This window comes from Chanodichthys erythropterus, chromosome 21 (assembly GCF_024489055.1).
Source record: "Chanodichthys erythropterus isolate Z2021 chromosome 21, ASM2448905v1, whole genome shotgun sequence".
Lineage (NCBI taxonomy): Eukaryota > Metazoa > Chordata > Actinopteri > Cypriniformes > Xenocyprididae > Chanodichthys > Chanodichthys erythropterus.
Genome location: NC_090241.1, coordinates 5,300,802 through 5,314,600, shown reverse-complemented (window position 1 = coordinate 5,314,600; position 13,799 = coordinate 5,300,802). Strand labels below are relative to the sequence as shown.

General features: G+C 42.7%; 1 protein-coding gene across 1 annotated transcript; it reads right to left on the bottom strand.

Annotated features, from left to right (window-relative positions):
• Window positions 1-538: 538 nt before the first annotated feature.
• LOC137011424 (dynein axonemal heavy chain 11-like) lies at window positions 539-7,778 on the bottom strand. Its single transcript, XM_067374260.1, has 10 exons — window positions 7,773-7,778; window positions 7,072-7,256; window positions 6,781-6,976; window positions 5,261-5,360; window positions 4,865-5,076; window positions 4,521-4,763; window positions 4,063-4,230; window positions 1,045-1,161; window positions 751-888; window positions 539-574 (listed from the first exon to the last, which is right to left on the bottom strand). Exons 1-10 carry the CDS (start codon window positions 7,776-7,778, stop codon window positions 539-541), a joined length of 1,401 nt encoding a protein of 466 aa, XP_067230361.1.
• Window positions 7,779-13,799: the final 6,021 nt, after the last annotated feature.

Here is a 13,799-nt window from a genome sequence, read left to right as displayed (position 1 = left end):
AACAATTCACTGTTACAATGATTCACAGACAACTACTCATTTGTCGCCAACTACTGGCGCAACGATGTGACACAAACAGAAAAATCCTGATCATGCCAGAACTAGCCGTTATATAATTCATAACATAATCAAATTGAGTTTTAATGGGGGGTATGCAACACATAATTTTGGGCACCCTTCTTCCAGATGAATTTTTTTTGTTTTTTTTTATGTTTCATAAGAAAATGAAATAATTCATTAGTTAACATTAATATTATTTCAAACAACACTGAAATATTGTATTAAGTAACGAAAAGGGTTTCAAGGTTTTAAGTTTAGTTTCAGTTTTAGATTATATTGTAGAAAAATAAAATTTAAATTTAAATCTGTGAATTATAGAAAGTAAGAAGTGAACATGAGCACGCTCTCGTGTCGTTAACTGCTATCACGAAAGAACAGGATGGATAGAAAGAAGCATCTGTTAGGAGCACAAAAGCAAAAACGTAAAAAAAAATAGTGATGAAGACATTAAAAGGATGAACGTTCAGACGGTTCTCCACTAGAGGGCTCTGATCTGGTGAACCTTCAATGTCCTCTAGTGACAAACAATCGGAACAATCTCAGAACCGCTGATTCGGGGGGGAAAAAAAAGATTCATAAAGCTTTTGAAGCTTCACAAAGCAATGTTTTGAAAGCGCCAATAGCTACTAAAACACATTTCGAAATTCTCCCAAATTTCACTCTGTCATACAAATTATTAGTCATACAAACCCTCTCTCTCTGGGTGTCCAGCATGTGCTGACAGAGGTTTACCTCCTCCTGGAACATGTCCAACAGCTGAGAGTAGTTTGGAGCAAAAAGCTGGTGAACCCTCGGCCTCTCCAACAGAGTACCAAAGATCTGTAGGAGCTACACACACAGGTTTTCACTGTTAGAGACTGAAAGAGAGGATTTTTGCAAACACACTTATGTAACTAAAGAGTAAATTCTTGTGTTTGTGCTTGTCAGACTGTATGCAGTCTATTCCTTCATTACGGAACCTCTGTGTGTATGTGTGTGTGATACCTTAAAAGCAGACTCTAAGCCTGGGGAGTGTTGGAAGGCCAAGTTTATCACTGTTCCCAGCCTCTGGTCAAAGTCTCTGTTTTGTTCCATGAATCGATTATAGTCACAGACAAACTCCTAGAAAACACCAGAGAGAGTGTGATTGTACATATATATGAATGGAAGCACATTCACTATTGTCCAAAAGTTTGGGGTTAGTAAGATTTTTTCATTTTTTTTTTTATTCAGTAAGGATGCACTAAAAAATTGTCAGTATGAAGTAAAGAGATTTCTAGAGTAATAAAAGATTTCTATCTCAAATAAATGCTGAATTCTTTTGAATTTTCTTTTGATCAACAAACCCTGGATGTATCATGTGCCATAGTTTCAACACAAATATTAAGCAGCACTACTGTTTTTAACAATGATATTAATAAGAAATGTTTGTTGAACAGCAAATCAGCATAGGCTATTAGAATGATTTCTGAAGGATCATGTGACACTGAAGACTGGAGAAATGACTGCTGAAAATTCAGCTTTGCCTTCACAGAATTAAATTACATTTTAAAATATATTATTAAAATACAAAACAACTATTTTAACCCTTGTGCATCACTTTAAAAAGTTACACAGAGGTCCAAAGAGAACAAAAATGTCCATGTCCAAAAACTGTCATAAAAATTTGAAGATTTGGAGCAAGTTTGGTCTCATTTTAAAGACCGTTGGCAGATCATTGTTGAAGTAAAAAAAAGTGAAATGAGAAAGACGTTATAGAGGTTTAAGTTTATAAAAATTAACATTATTTACATAAAACATTATTTAAACATTATTTTATATAAAATATATATTTTATGAAACATGTTGAATGCTAAAATTGCTAGAAAATCAAAAGCATAAATCTATGTGTTCCAAATTTGAGGTTTATATCTAAAAAAAAATGAGCTTTCAGTAAGATTTTGTTTGGGCGCAGTACCAAATTTTCCCCATTAGATGCCAGTGGTGGTCCACTGGTACACACAATGGTTAGATTTGTGATTTGCAGTTACAGTACAGTAGAGTTTTTTCTCTCTCAAATATTACACACACACACAATTTTTTTAATACACACATATAAACCACACTCTGACATTCCTACCAAAACAACTACACAATTATAACTGCATAATTTATCCAATTGGCTCTATAATATGCATAAGCAGAAAACAGGATTTACTTTACAGGCCAAACCTGAGAAAATGGCACCACATTTGGAAAAAAAAATAGTATAAATTTTAAGCCTTGCCTACAGATGAAAGCCTATTAACAAAGACTACATAATTTTATAGTTAAATGGCCCTGGGATTAAAACCTGCAGTTTTAATGGGTTTCAATGGCTACATTTTTGAGAGAAAATATTTTGAGTACCTAGTATAAAATAGATTTATTAAAGGAAATGGGGGTGAAATAGTAAAATACCAATAAAAATACACACCTGGGCCAAAATTTATGCAGTTGGCATTAACACGGGCAAAATGTCCATAATGACGCACAAGGGTTAAATTTAGGGCTGGGCAAGTTAACGCGTTTTTATCGCGTTAACGCATTAATTAATTAACGCCGACAATTAGTTTATCGCGCGTTAACGTACTTTTTATTTTGAAAGTCCTTTGCTCACTGCGTTTGAATACACATAGATAGACTACAACCGAATACAACACAAACCATGGGTCACAGGAGGGGCGGGATGTTTATCAGTAGGCTACTGGCTGCTTGGGATGAGCGTCATCACGCGTCTCAACCAATGAAAGCATTTGTTGTGTGCCTAAGAGAGCTACAGCGCGAAAAAGAAAATATCTGGTGCGGACAGAAAAATGGAAAAAGGTACCCACTGCTTATCACTCAATAAATGAATCACATTGCTAAGTGTTTTTGAACGTTTCGATTTCGTTTGGTTTAATAATTAACATTACCTTTGCGAGTCTGACTCTCACTGCGCTCGTGAATTAGCAGAACTTGACGGGGACATTCAAATGCTTAACAAAACGCTTCATGTGACCAACAATTCTGTACATGTTTATGAAAGCATACTGTGTGGAGATACGCAAATGAGCCCAAAATATGAATGCAGCACGTTTATATCTTAAACGGTTTCCTCTCATGTCATCTAAAGAAAACGCTTAATGCACTTAGACTGATATTAAAGATACCAAATTCTATTTACAAATAAAGCACATGCAGAAAAACGGATGACACCAAAATATAAACATTAACATAAATTTTCTTCATAACGGTTTTACAAAGGTAGCTTAGTGTGGTTGTCATTTGTTAAAATAAATATAAAAATACAGTGTGTTCGTGTCCGTCTGTCCGCTGAATTTGACCCATAATCTCTGATTCTCCTCATCTGTGATCATGGAAAAGGGGAATTACAATGACAACAATTGTAGGCCTACTCAATATGTTCGGTTAAGCATCATTTAAACGTTTCCAACAAATAAATGAATCGACTTTTCTCAGTGTGTTAATTACATAGATTTATTTGGATATTCATACGATGATATTCATACGATGGCTGAAGCAGCAGTGAGCGTCCAGCGTGCGACTCGGTAAACAGATCAACAGTGTAAACGAAATCCTACAAAACTTCAGTGAAAAAATAAATAAAATGATCATGCGATGCGATAAAATAGCTTCTATTCCATGCAAACGATACCATTAAAAATGTTAACGTTCCACTTAATGGCAGAAACAAAACAAAAGGTAAGCAAGAATCCGTATTAATTTCAGTACGAGTAATAGAGGGCGACCCTGTCAAAATGGCGACGCCGCCCCGGCATGCAACGAGGTGTGACTACGGTTCGTATTCTCTATTGCACTTTTGTTCATACAGCAGTACTTTGAAAGAATAAAATTACGCAATACACTACTTTTGATTTCATTATTGAATTTTGCGCATGCTGCGATTAATCGCAGAAAAATCATGCGATTAATCACGATTAAAATATTTAATCGTTGCCCAGCACTAGTTAAATTGTAATAATATTTCACAATATTATATACCTTGTTGTTGTAGTCAAGTGGGTCATATTTGCTCTCTCTCAGAGTTCTCCAGCTGTCCAGGAACTCGTCGTTCATGCTGTACACCATCTCACTGAGAATCTTCCCTCTAGAGCCGCCCAGCTCAATCCGTTCCAGCTTTAGAAAGTCCAGAGCTGAGGCAAACAACTCCTGAAAAGAGCAACACAGTGATTAATTAAAAAAAAAAATGCTTTAAAAAAGATTTTGACTACCTCTAGATATTATAACAACAGATCATATCAAAACAATATTACAAACTCTGTGTGAAGGAGTACATTGGGCATTAATGTTTATTTTTAATATTTAATCTTGTCATGCTTGTTTCTTGCGCCAAATATTTGGATTTTTCATGTTTTTTTCCCTGCTAAAGTCAAGAACAGAAAAATACAAATTTATATACTGAGCTTTTTTTCAGTGGGGATGGATTTGTGCACACACACCTCAATCATGCGCAGTCTCTCCATGATGCAGTCAGTGCGGTGAAACACAAGCTCAGAGGGGAAGTCCCACGGCTTAACCGTAAATCCTGGCCGGCTATAGGGTCCGGTGGGTGTCAGTTTGTCTCTGTGCTGCTGAAAACTGCGCTTGAATGTCCAAAACACCTGGATGGCCTTCCGAACCCGGTCCATACCCTCCTCTAACTCCATTTTGAAGAGCTCCTCAGGAATTAGATACACAGAAGCCTGCAGAACCATATGTACACATACAAACATTATATGAACATCACATCATACAAAATAAAAGAAGTTAATAAGAATTCACATAAGCAAACAAACAAAAGCACCTTGTCAATGAGTAGGTTGCAGAACTCTGTGAGAAGTGTGACGATGCGTGGTGGGCGGCAGTAGAAGTGAGAGTGTGTCCAGATGAGAGCGAGTGTGTGAAACAGAGTGGGAATCAGAGGCTCCAGATCAGTGAAGCTCCGTTCATCGAACGCAGCTATGGGCCGCCGTAAGGTCCTCAAGTGTAGGTCTATGTCCTCTGCCTCCATCACCGCTAGAAAAAAGAGTAGAAATAGCTTCCAATGTGGGATTTGAACCTACAACCTTCACTTACCAGCCTAGATTTGAACTACAAGGCCAAAATATATTATGCAAATAAAAACATACATATAATGCAGTTTACATAAATGTCAGAATGTTAGAATGAGAGCGTCTGTACACATTTAAGATGTGATTACCATGGTTGACTTTTTGAATAATGTCATAAAAGGAAGCATAGTAACTGCTCTTGATCCTCCGCAGAATTTCCAGCACCTGATCAACTTTTGGGTTCTGCAGCTGCACAAATAAACCAGAGTTGGATTCATTTAAATTCAGTCAATTTAAATGTTAAAATAAACATAAAATTAGGTTGTAATAAATGACAATTGATTCACTTTTTCAGAAGGAAATACCAGTACTCGCATTAATATTGTAGATTTTTGGTAAACATTAGTTTGTGAAGTTAGATGGAGGGAGAGGGAGAAAGAGAGAGACTGATTAAAACTCTACTTTAGAAAAATCTATAACCTAGATATTTGATCAAAGGGGTCCTTGATTATGACTTCAATTTTTTAACTTTAGTTAGTGTGTAATGTTGCTGTTTGAGCATAAACAACATCTGCAAAGTTACGACGCTCAAAGTTCAATGCAAAGGGAGATATTATCATTACAGAAATCGCTTTTTAATGACTACAACAAACAGCTGGTATATACTATGACGAGCTTCTTCCCGGGTTGGTGACATCACAAACCCCAAAATTTACGTAAACCCTGTCCCTGAGAACACGCAACGAATGGGGTGAGGCCATGTTGGGCTGCTTTAGAGAAGAGGAAGAGTTGTTGTAGTAGAGTGTTGTTGTCATGCCGTCATTTTAAGCCGGACTGCTTCACAAACGAGGGTCAGTTCAACGCTGGATTTGCACAAAAGATGAACATGACGGCACATGCTAGTCGATGAGTTGAATCAACTCCACAGCAACTACATAAATTTATCCACTAATAATTCAGAAACGTCCAGTTTCATTTTAAAAGTTGTAACTTCTTCCTGAGTCTCTCCATCAGTGTCGACTCCGGTTTGAACAATGTAAAGCTGAACACTGTTACTGACAATCCTCAATTTGGCTGCGTGAGATTCTCCAGCTTTGTTGTTGTTGAGCAACCGAAGCACGAGCTGTTAAAGCTCCGCCCCTTTCTGGAAAGGGGGTGGGGAGCAGCAGCTCATTTGCATTTAAAAAGATACACACAATAACGGCGTGTTTTTGCTCACACCCAAATAAGGGCAAATTTGACAAGCTATAATAAATGATCTGTGGGGGATTTTGAGCTGAAACTTCACAGAAACATTCTGGGGACACCAGAGACTTATATTACATCTTGTGAAAAGGGGCATTATAGGTCCCCTTTAAAGCCAGTCATAATTAATGTAAATGTTAGAATGGGGTCACAAATATTACAAACAATCACTGGCGTTTTTTTATATTTTGAAAACCGACCATACTTGGAAAGAATTCATCACCAAAGAATGGGAGATTTTAATACATTTCCAATTAGATGACAAAACAAAAGAAAATCTTCAAGTAAAGATTGTATTTTTAATGAGTTGAGCTGAATTAACAGCAGAAAATTATTTTTGTCTTGCAAGCACTAAACTCTGACTTCAGAACATTTGTAATATGTATGAAAGCATACACAAAATAAATCAACTTTATTTTTCCACCTGTTTCTGTATTCCTAGTAAGTTTTCTTTCTGTTTAGTCCAGAAACTGAGCTCCACTGTGGGGCCTGGGTTGTCCCCCTGGTGCAGGAGCTTAGACGAGTCCCGCTGCAGCACAGAGCTCATCAGTTGACACCACTGGATCACCATGGTCTCAATGGAGTACAGTAACACCCTGTCAATCAGACAGGAATCCGAGCTACACACACATACACAGAAATGTTATATGATATCACAAACTAAAATGTTGTAAAAAGATGACTGACTGAATGATTGACAGACACACATTCACACCTGAGCTGTTGCTCGTCTTTTCTCTCCACACACAGTGGCAGAGGCAGTAGCGTTCGTCCTTGTGCTCGCCCTCTCAGTGTGACTGCTTCACTGCGCAGGTGCTCAAGGTGCCTGCAAATGTCCTGACCAACTACCCGGGGCCAGGCGGACTGATTCAGGGGACTTCCCAGCACTGAGATGAACACCTACACATACATGCACTCACTGACTGAGGATTTCTATTCAGTTATTATGATTTCACTCCCATCAAACTTTTGTATAGGATGGCCTACCTCCAATCAGTGTTGTTAACTATAACTAAAAGTATTAAAAATGTATTTTGTTAATTGAAAATTAAATATTAGATGAAAAAAACTTGAAAAAACATAAATGAAAATAAAAAATATCTACTAGTTTAAATAAAACAAGCTGAAGTCAAAGTAATTATATATATATATATATATAAACAAATATTATTTAAAATAAACAAAGACATATTTTCAAAAAAATAAATATATATATATGGTTGTCAATGACGTCTTTTTTTTTCCCCAAAGGCCTTAATAATAATTAAAAAAAAGATATGACATCCAAAGTATGTAAGGTACAACTAACCTAACAGTTAAACCGCCCAAAGGCCAATACAGTAATTTAATTTGTGATTAAAATGTAATAAATGTATATATATTTTTATTAAGACATGATTTTATAACATCATATACCAACATAGTTCAAAATGGTATTAAAATTATGTGTAATTTGCTGCTTTGTTATGAGAAAGAATATCTGGAAAAATTAATTTCATTGAAGTCATTCGAAGAAACCGAATATAAAGGGACCGTTTTGGATCAAGTCAGTATCATGTGATAGGATGTGACATCATTCAGACACCTGCAAAGGTCGTGAAGCAAAGTAACTAACTCTCTCTTAATTATTTGAAAAATTCATGTTCCCTTTCGTGGGAACTATCGATGCTACGTCGGATGACGTGATGGGAACCCTCTGTATTTTGTGTTCGTGAAGCACCTCTGTATCCAACCAATGAAAAGACGTGACGTCAGAGGCGGGTGACGTCACGGATCAGGAAGCTATAAAGCACACCTGAACACAAAGCACGCCAGCTTCTGTTGTCTTCAGCAAGCGCTCTCTGTATCTCGTTTGTCTTATTTATTGTTTGTCTGTCTGATATATTCACACAGTGATCTCTTCGTCCGAGGACAAGAGTTTCAAGCACAATAAAAAAAAGACATATAAAGAAATATTATGGCAGAAAAGCAGCAGTTCAAGAAGTGTGTTCTTCCCTGCCCACGCTTCATTGTGGAAGGGGATACACACGACATGTGTGTAAAATGCCTGGGGGTTGAGCACGCACAGGCGGCTCTCGAGGGAGCTGTCTGTGTGCACTGTGAGCGGCTCACCCTCAGAGTGCTGCGATCGCGTCGAGCGCTCTTCGAGGAGGGCGCCGAGGCCAGTGTTCCCCGCGGGTCCGGTCCCGCTGTTGCCGAGGCACAGCGTAGGCTGCGCTCGTGGGGTTCACAGATGGATCTAGCGGAGGGGGAAGAGACGGGCCCTGCCTTATCGCTTCCCTTACCCGCTAGACCCAGTGTCTCTCCTTTGGTGTTGGAAGCACGCGTAGCGGTTTCTTCCCCCCGAAGAGAGGCACCGATGCTCAATATATCTTCCTCCGAGGAGGTTGATGTAGAGAGTGTCGATGATGTACCGCCATCAACTTTACCGGCTTATGAGGAGTTATTAGAGGTAGTGACCAGGGCTGTTGAAAAGTTGAATATAGAATGGCCTGCGGAGAAAGCCGAGTCCAGAGTGAAAAGTAAACTGGACGAACGCTTTCTTCCCCCTCGGTCACTGCCTCAGCGCCGGGGTCTCCCGTTCTTTCCCGACCTCCATGCCGAGGTGTCGAGGTCGTGGAAGAGACCCGTGCAGTATCGGCTGTACAGCCCGCAGACATCGCTGTACAGCAATATTGTTGGCCTAAAAAATCATGGCTATGGGGCGATGCCTCGGGTAGAGGAGACGCTTGCGAGCCATCTCTCGCCCGAGACCGCGTCGTCCCTTAAGACTCTGGCGCTGCCCACCAAGCCTCTGAAAACTACATCCAGCTTGGTGGGCAAGGCTTACTCGGCAGCAGGTCAGGTGGCGGCATGCCTTCATACAATGTCTATCCTCCAGGCATATCAAGCCGACCTGCTGGGGGAAATTGATCAGAGCGGGGAAGCGTCCTTTGAGGCAATCCATGAGTTGCGTAAAGCCACAGATTTAGCTCTCCGGGCCACCAAGGAAACGGCCAAATCCATCGGCCGTTCTATGGCAGCCCTGGTGGCCACGGAGAGGCACCTATGGTTGAATCTGTCGGACATCAAGGAACGTGATAAGAACACGCTCATGGACGCGCCGCTGTCTCCTGATGGCCTGTTCGGCGACGCAGTGTCAACAGTCGTCGACAGGTTTCAGGAGTCACGTAAACAGACGGCGGCGTTTTCTAAAGTTATTCCCCGCCGCGCTCATCCCCCCGAGGCTGCTGGGCGGGAGCAGCCTCGGCCGACAGCCAGCTCCTCAGCATCATCCGCGCACAGAGCGCAGCAAAAAGCCAGTGTCGCCTCCCGTACTCCCCCACGCAGTGCCTGGGGACCGGGACGGGCGGCACAGGCAAAGCCTTCCGGAGGTAGGGCGGATCTGAGGACCGTCATTATCTCCCGGAAGGCTTCAAAGAAGAAGTCCTGACACTAGTGTCACAGGACTTCTTGAGGGCAGCCCCCTCCGGGAGGATTCGGATATCGGGTCCTCCTCGGTGCCTTCAGGGGACCGTTCTGCCAACCCTGCCACCAAGTGTGAGTCAGGGCGCAGCGGTCTCCACCGATCCTCCGAGGGGGGTCGGTCAGCACGTGATTCGCCTGTCTGCCGGTGCGCCGCGTCAGATAGACGAGCCAAGTGCTCAAAAAACACCAGAGACCAGTCTCGAGAGACTGGTTCCCTTAGTAGAATATTTGGAAGAGTGGAAAAATCTCCCGAATGTTTCGAAGTGGGTGCTGCTCATGAACAGGGCTACAGAATTCAGTTCGGTTCACGACCGCCCAGGTTCAACGGGGTGCTTCCCACGGTGGTAACCCCAGAGCAGTCTCTGGTGATGGAGCAAGAAGTAACGACGCTTTTGCAAAAAGGGGCTATAGAAAGGGTTTCCCCTCCCAGCAAAATGTCGGGCTTTTACAGCCGCTACTTCATTGTTCCGAAGAAGGATGGAGGGTTGCGTCCGATCATAGATTTACGTGTGTTAAATCGATCTGTAAAGAAGCTGAAGTTCAAAATGCTTACACTCAGACAGATCATCCCTCAGATCAGGTCCGAGGACTGGTTTGTAGCGATAGATCTGAAAGACGCATACTTTCATGTATCCATCCATCCTTCACACAGGAAGTTCCTCAGGTTTGCTTTCGGGGGCGAAGCTTACCAATACAGGGTTCTTCCGTTCGGCCTATCCCTCTCACCCCGCACGTTCACGAAGTGCGTGGATGCAGCGCTGGCTCCGCTGAGACTCCAGGGCATCCGCGTGCTGAACTATATCGACGATTGGTTGATATTAGCTCAAACAGAACAATTGGCAGTTCAACATCGAGATGTTGTTCTGTCGCACATGAAGAGACTTGGGCTGAGGCTCAACGCCAAAAAGAGTGTGCTGGTCCCGAGTCAGGTTGCAAACTACTTAGGTGTAATCTGGGATTCCACCACGATGCAGGCGCAGTTGTCCCCTGCTCGTGTGAGTTCCATTCTCGGGGCCGTGAAAGGGGTGAAGTTAGGCCAGTCACTCACTGTAAAACAGTTTCAGAGACTGGTGGGTCTGATGGCAGCTGCGTCCAACGTTATTACTTTTGGCCTTCTGCACATGAGACCCCTACAGTGGTGGCTCAGGACCAAGGGGTTTTCCCCGAGGGGAAATCCTTTTCGCATGATCAAAGTCACACGGCGATGCCTTTGTGCTCTGGTCATGTGGAAGAAGCCTTGGTTCCTAACCCAGGGACCCGTGCTGGGGACTTCTGGTCGTCGTGTAATGCTTACGACAGATGCTTCCCTCAGGGTCTGTGGGAGGACCATCAGCGCTCCTGGCGCTCCTGCTCCTGAGAGCAGCTTACATCCCCGGGCGGTTGAATGTGGGAGCGGACGCCCTGTCGAGGCAGGGCGCGAGACCGGGGGAATGGAAACTCCACACCGAGGTGGTGGAGGTGATATGGAAAACTTTCGGTCGAGCTCAAGTCGATCTCTTTGCCACAGAGGAGTCAGCTCAGTGCCCTCTGTGGTACTCACTTCAGCACCCAGCACCTCTAGGGCTGGATGCCATGCTGCAGACGTGGCCGAGGCTACGTCTGTATGCATTCCCCCCAGTCTCAATGCTCCCGGGAGTTCTGCAAAAGGTTCGCCAGGAGAAGGTCGACCTAATATTGGTGGCCCCTTACTGGCCGACCAGAATATGGTTTTCAGACATAATGTCTCTACTACACGGCTCTCCCTTGGAGCTTCCTCTCAGGCAGGATCTCCTGTCTCAAGTGGGTGGCACGATTCTCCATCCCCGCCCAGATATGTGGAAACTGTGGGCCTGGCCCCTGAGGGGGCAAGGCTCATAGAAACTGGTCTCCCAACCGAGGTTGTGGAGACCATCCTTCATTCCAGAGCTCCCTCCACGAGGAAGCTGTACTTATACAAATGGAAAGTGTTCGCCTTGTGGTGTGAACAGCATAATTTGGACCCGGTCCATTCCTCAGTCTCAGACGTGCTTCGGTTCCTTCAGGAAAAGTTCTCAGAAGGTTTAACCCCTTCCACGCTGAAAGTATATGTCGCCGCTATTTCGGCTCATCATATCCCTGAAGGGGGCTCCTCACTGGGTCGAGACCCCTTAGTAGTACGCTTCCTCCGTGGTGCACTCAGGTTGAGACCTGTGGTGCGCACAAAGACCCCGACCTGGGACCTCACCATTGTGCTCCAAGGGCTGGCTGAGGCTCCCTTCGAGCCAATAGAAGAGGTGTCAGACAAGTTCCTGACACTGAAAACTATCTTTCTCTTGGCCGTCTCTTCTCTGAAGAGAATTGGTGATTTACAAGCGCTGTCAGTCGCTCCATCCTGTCTTGAGTTCGCGCCTGGTATGGTGAAAGCCTTTCTACATACCAGGCCGGGCTATGTTCCAAAGGTTCCGACGAGGGTCCCAGGCCCCATTGTACTGGAGGCTTTCTGCCCGCCTCCTTTCACAAATGTGGATCAGGAAAGAAAGAATCTGCTTTGCCCTGTAAGAGCACTAGATGCGTATGTCAACAGAGCTGCCCTGTGGAGGAAAACAGAACAATTGTTTGTGTGTTATGGGTCCCCTAAGAAGGGGGGTCCAGCATCTAAACAGCGGATGAGCAAGTGGTTGGTCGAGGCCATCTCACTTGCGTATGAGACGGTGGGGCGCCCGTGCCCTTTGATGGTGCGGGCTCACTCCACGAGAGGTATGGCCGCGTCCAGAGCTCTTCTGTCTGGGGTCTCTATGGACGACATTTGTGGTGCGGCTGGATGGTCATCCCAGCACACCTTTATCAGATTTTATAATCTTCATCTTAATATCACTCCCGGGGCCAGGGTGCTACAAGATAGCAGCCAGGCACTTGGAGAGACGGCGTAGTTGGGATTGCGTTCCCATCACGTCATCCGACGTAGCGTCGATAGTTCCCCCGAAAGGGAACGTCTCAGGTTACGAGTGTAACCCTTGTTCCCTGAGTAAGGGAACGAGACGCTACGTCACGTGGCCGTATCTCCCGCATACCTGGTGCGCTTGCTTCAGACAACCTACAGAAGCTGGCGTGCTTTGTGTTCAGGTGTGCTTTATAGCTTCCTGATCCGTGACGTCTCTGACGTCACGTCTTTTCATTGGTTGGATACAGAGGTGCTTTACTCAGGGAACAAGGGTTACACTCGTAACCCGAGACGTTTTCATTTACTTTTTTGGTGACAAATTTTGTCCATCTTGTAAAAAATGACAAAAGCAGTGTTAATTGATTATAAAAACAACATAATCTTATTGTTAACATTTAATAAAACTTCAAAATATATTATATCTCCATTATGTTTTTTTTACACTTTTAAAAACCTTATTTGTCAATGACATATATATATATATATATATATATATATATATATATATATATATATATATATATATATATATATATTTATATATATATATACTGTATATAGATACATAGATAGATAGACAGATAACTGAGTGAATTCTGTATAATATAATATAATACATTTATTATATATTAAAATGATTTCAATGTAATTAACATGAATAATTTCCCATTCTATTCTAAAAGACACAACAGTCCTGAAAGACTTCTGGTTACCTGAGAGATGAGCAAAGGAGCGTGGTCCATGGGTTGTGCTGCAACCTCTCCAAGCCAGAGCTGGGTCCTGAAGGTGGTTTTGGAGATGACACCCTTCTTTTTTTTAAGCACACACAGAAGCTTGGCCCTCCAGGAAGAGGAGCTCTTTGGGGAGGAAAAGACGGGTGTAGTGCTTTCAGAAGCGAAAGCACTCGAAACAAGTGATGACTTATTTCGAATACCAAAACCCAATCAGTGCACTGAACATGAGAAACACTTCCAGAAGAAATGCTACACGGCATCCTAATGCCACACATAGAACAAAGCAAGGCAGGTTGATCTTTCTGTTAGTCCCAACATTGAAGATGAGCGTGTATTAGTGTA

Coding starts and splice junctions, on each gene's coding strand:
- LOC137011424 (XM_067374260.1), bottom strand. Junction 889..1,044: donor GCTTAGAGTCTGCTTTTAAG/GTATCACACACA, acceptor CTGTGTGTGTAG/CTCCTACAGATCTTTGGTAC. Junction 575..750: donor TGGACACCCAGAGAGAGAGG/GTTTGTATGACT, acceptor GTTTGTCACTAG/AGGACATTGAAGGTTCACCA.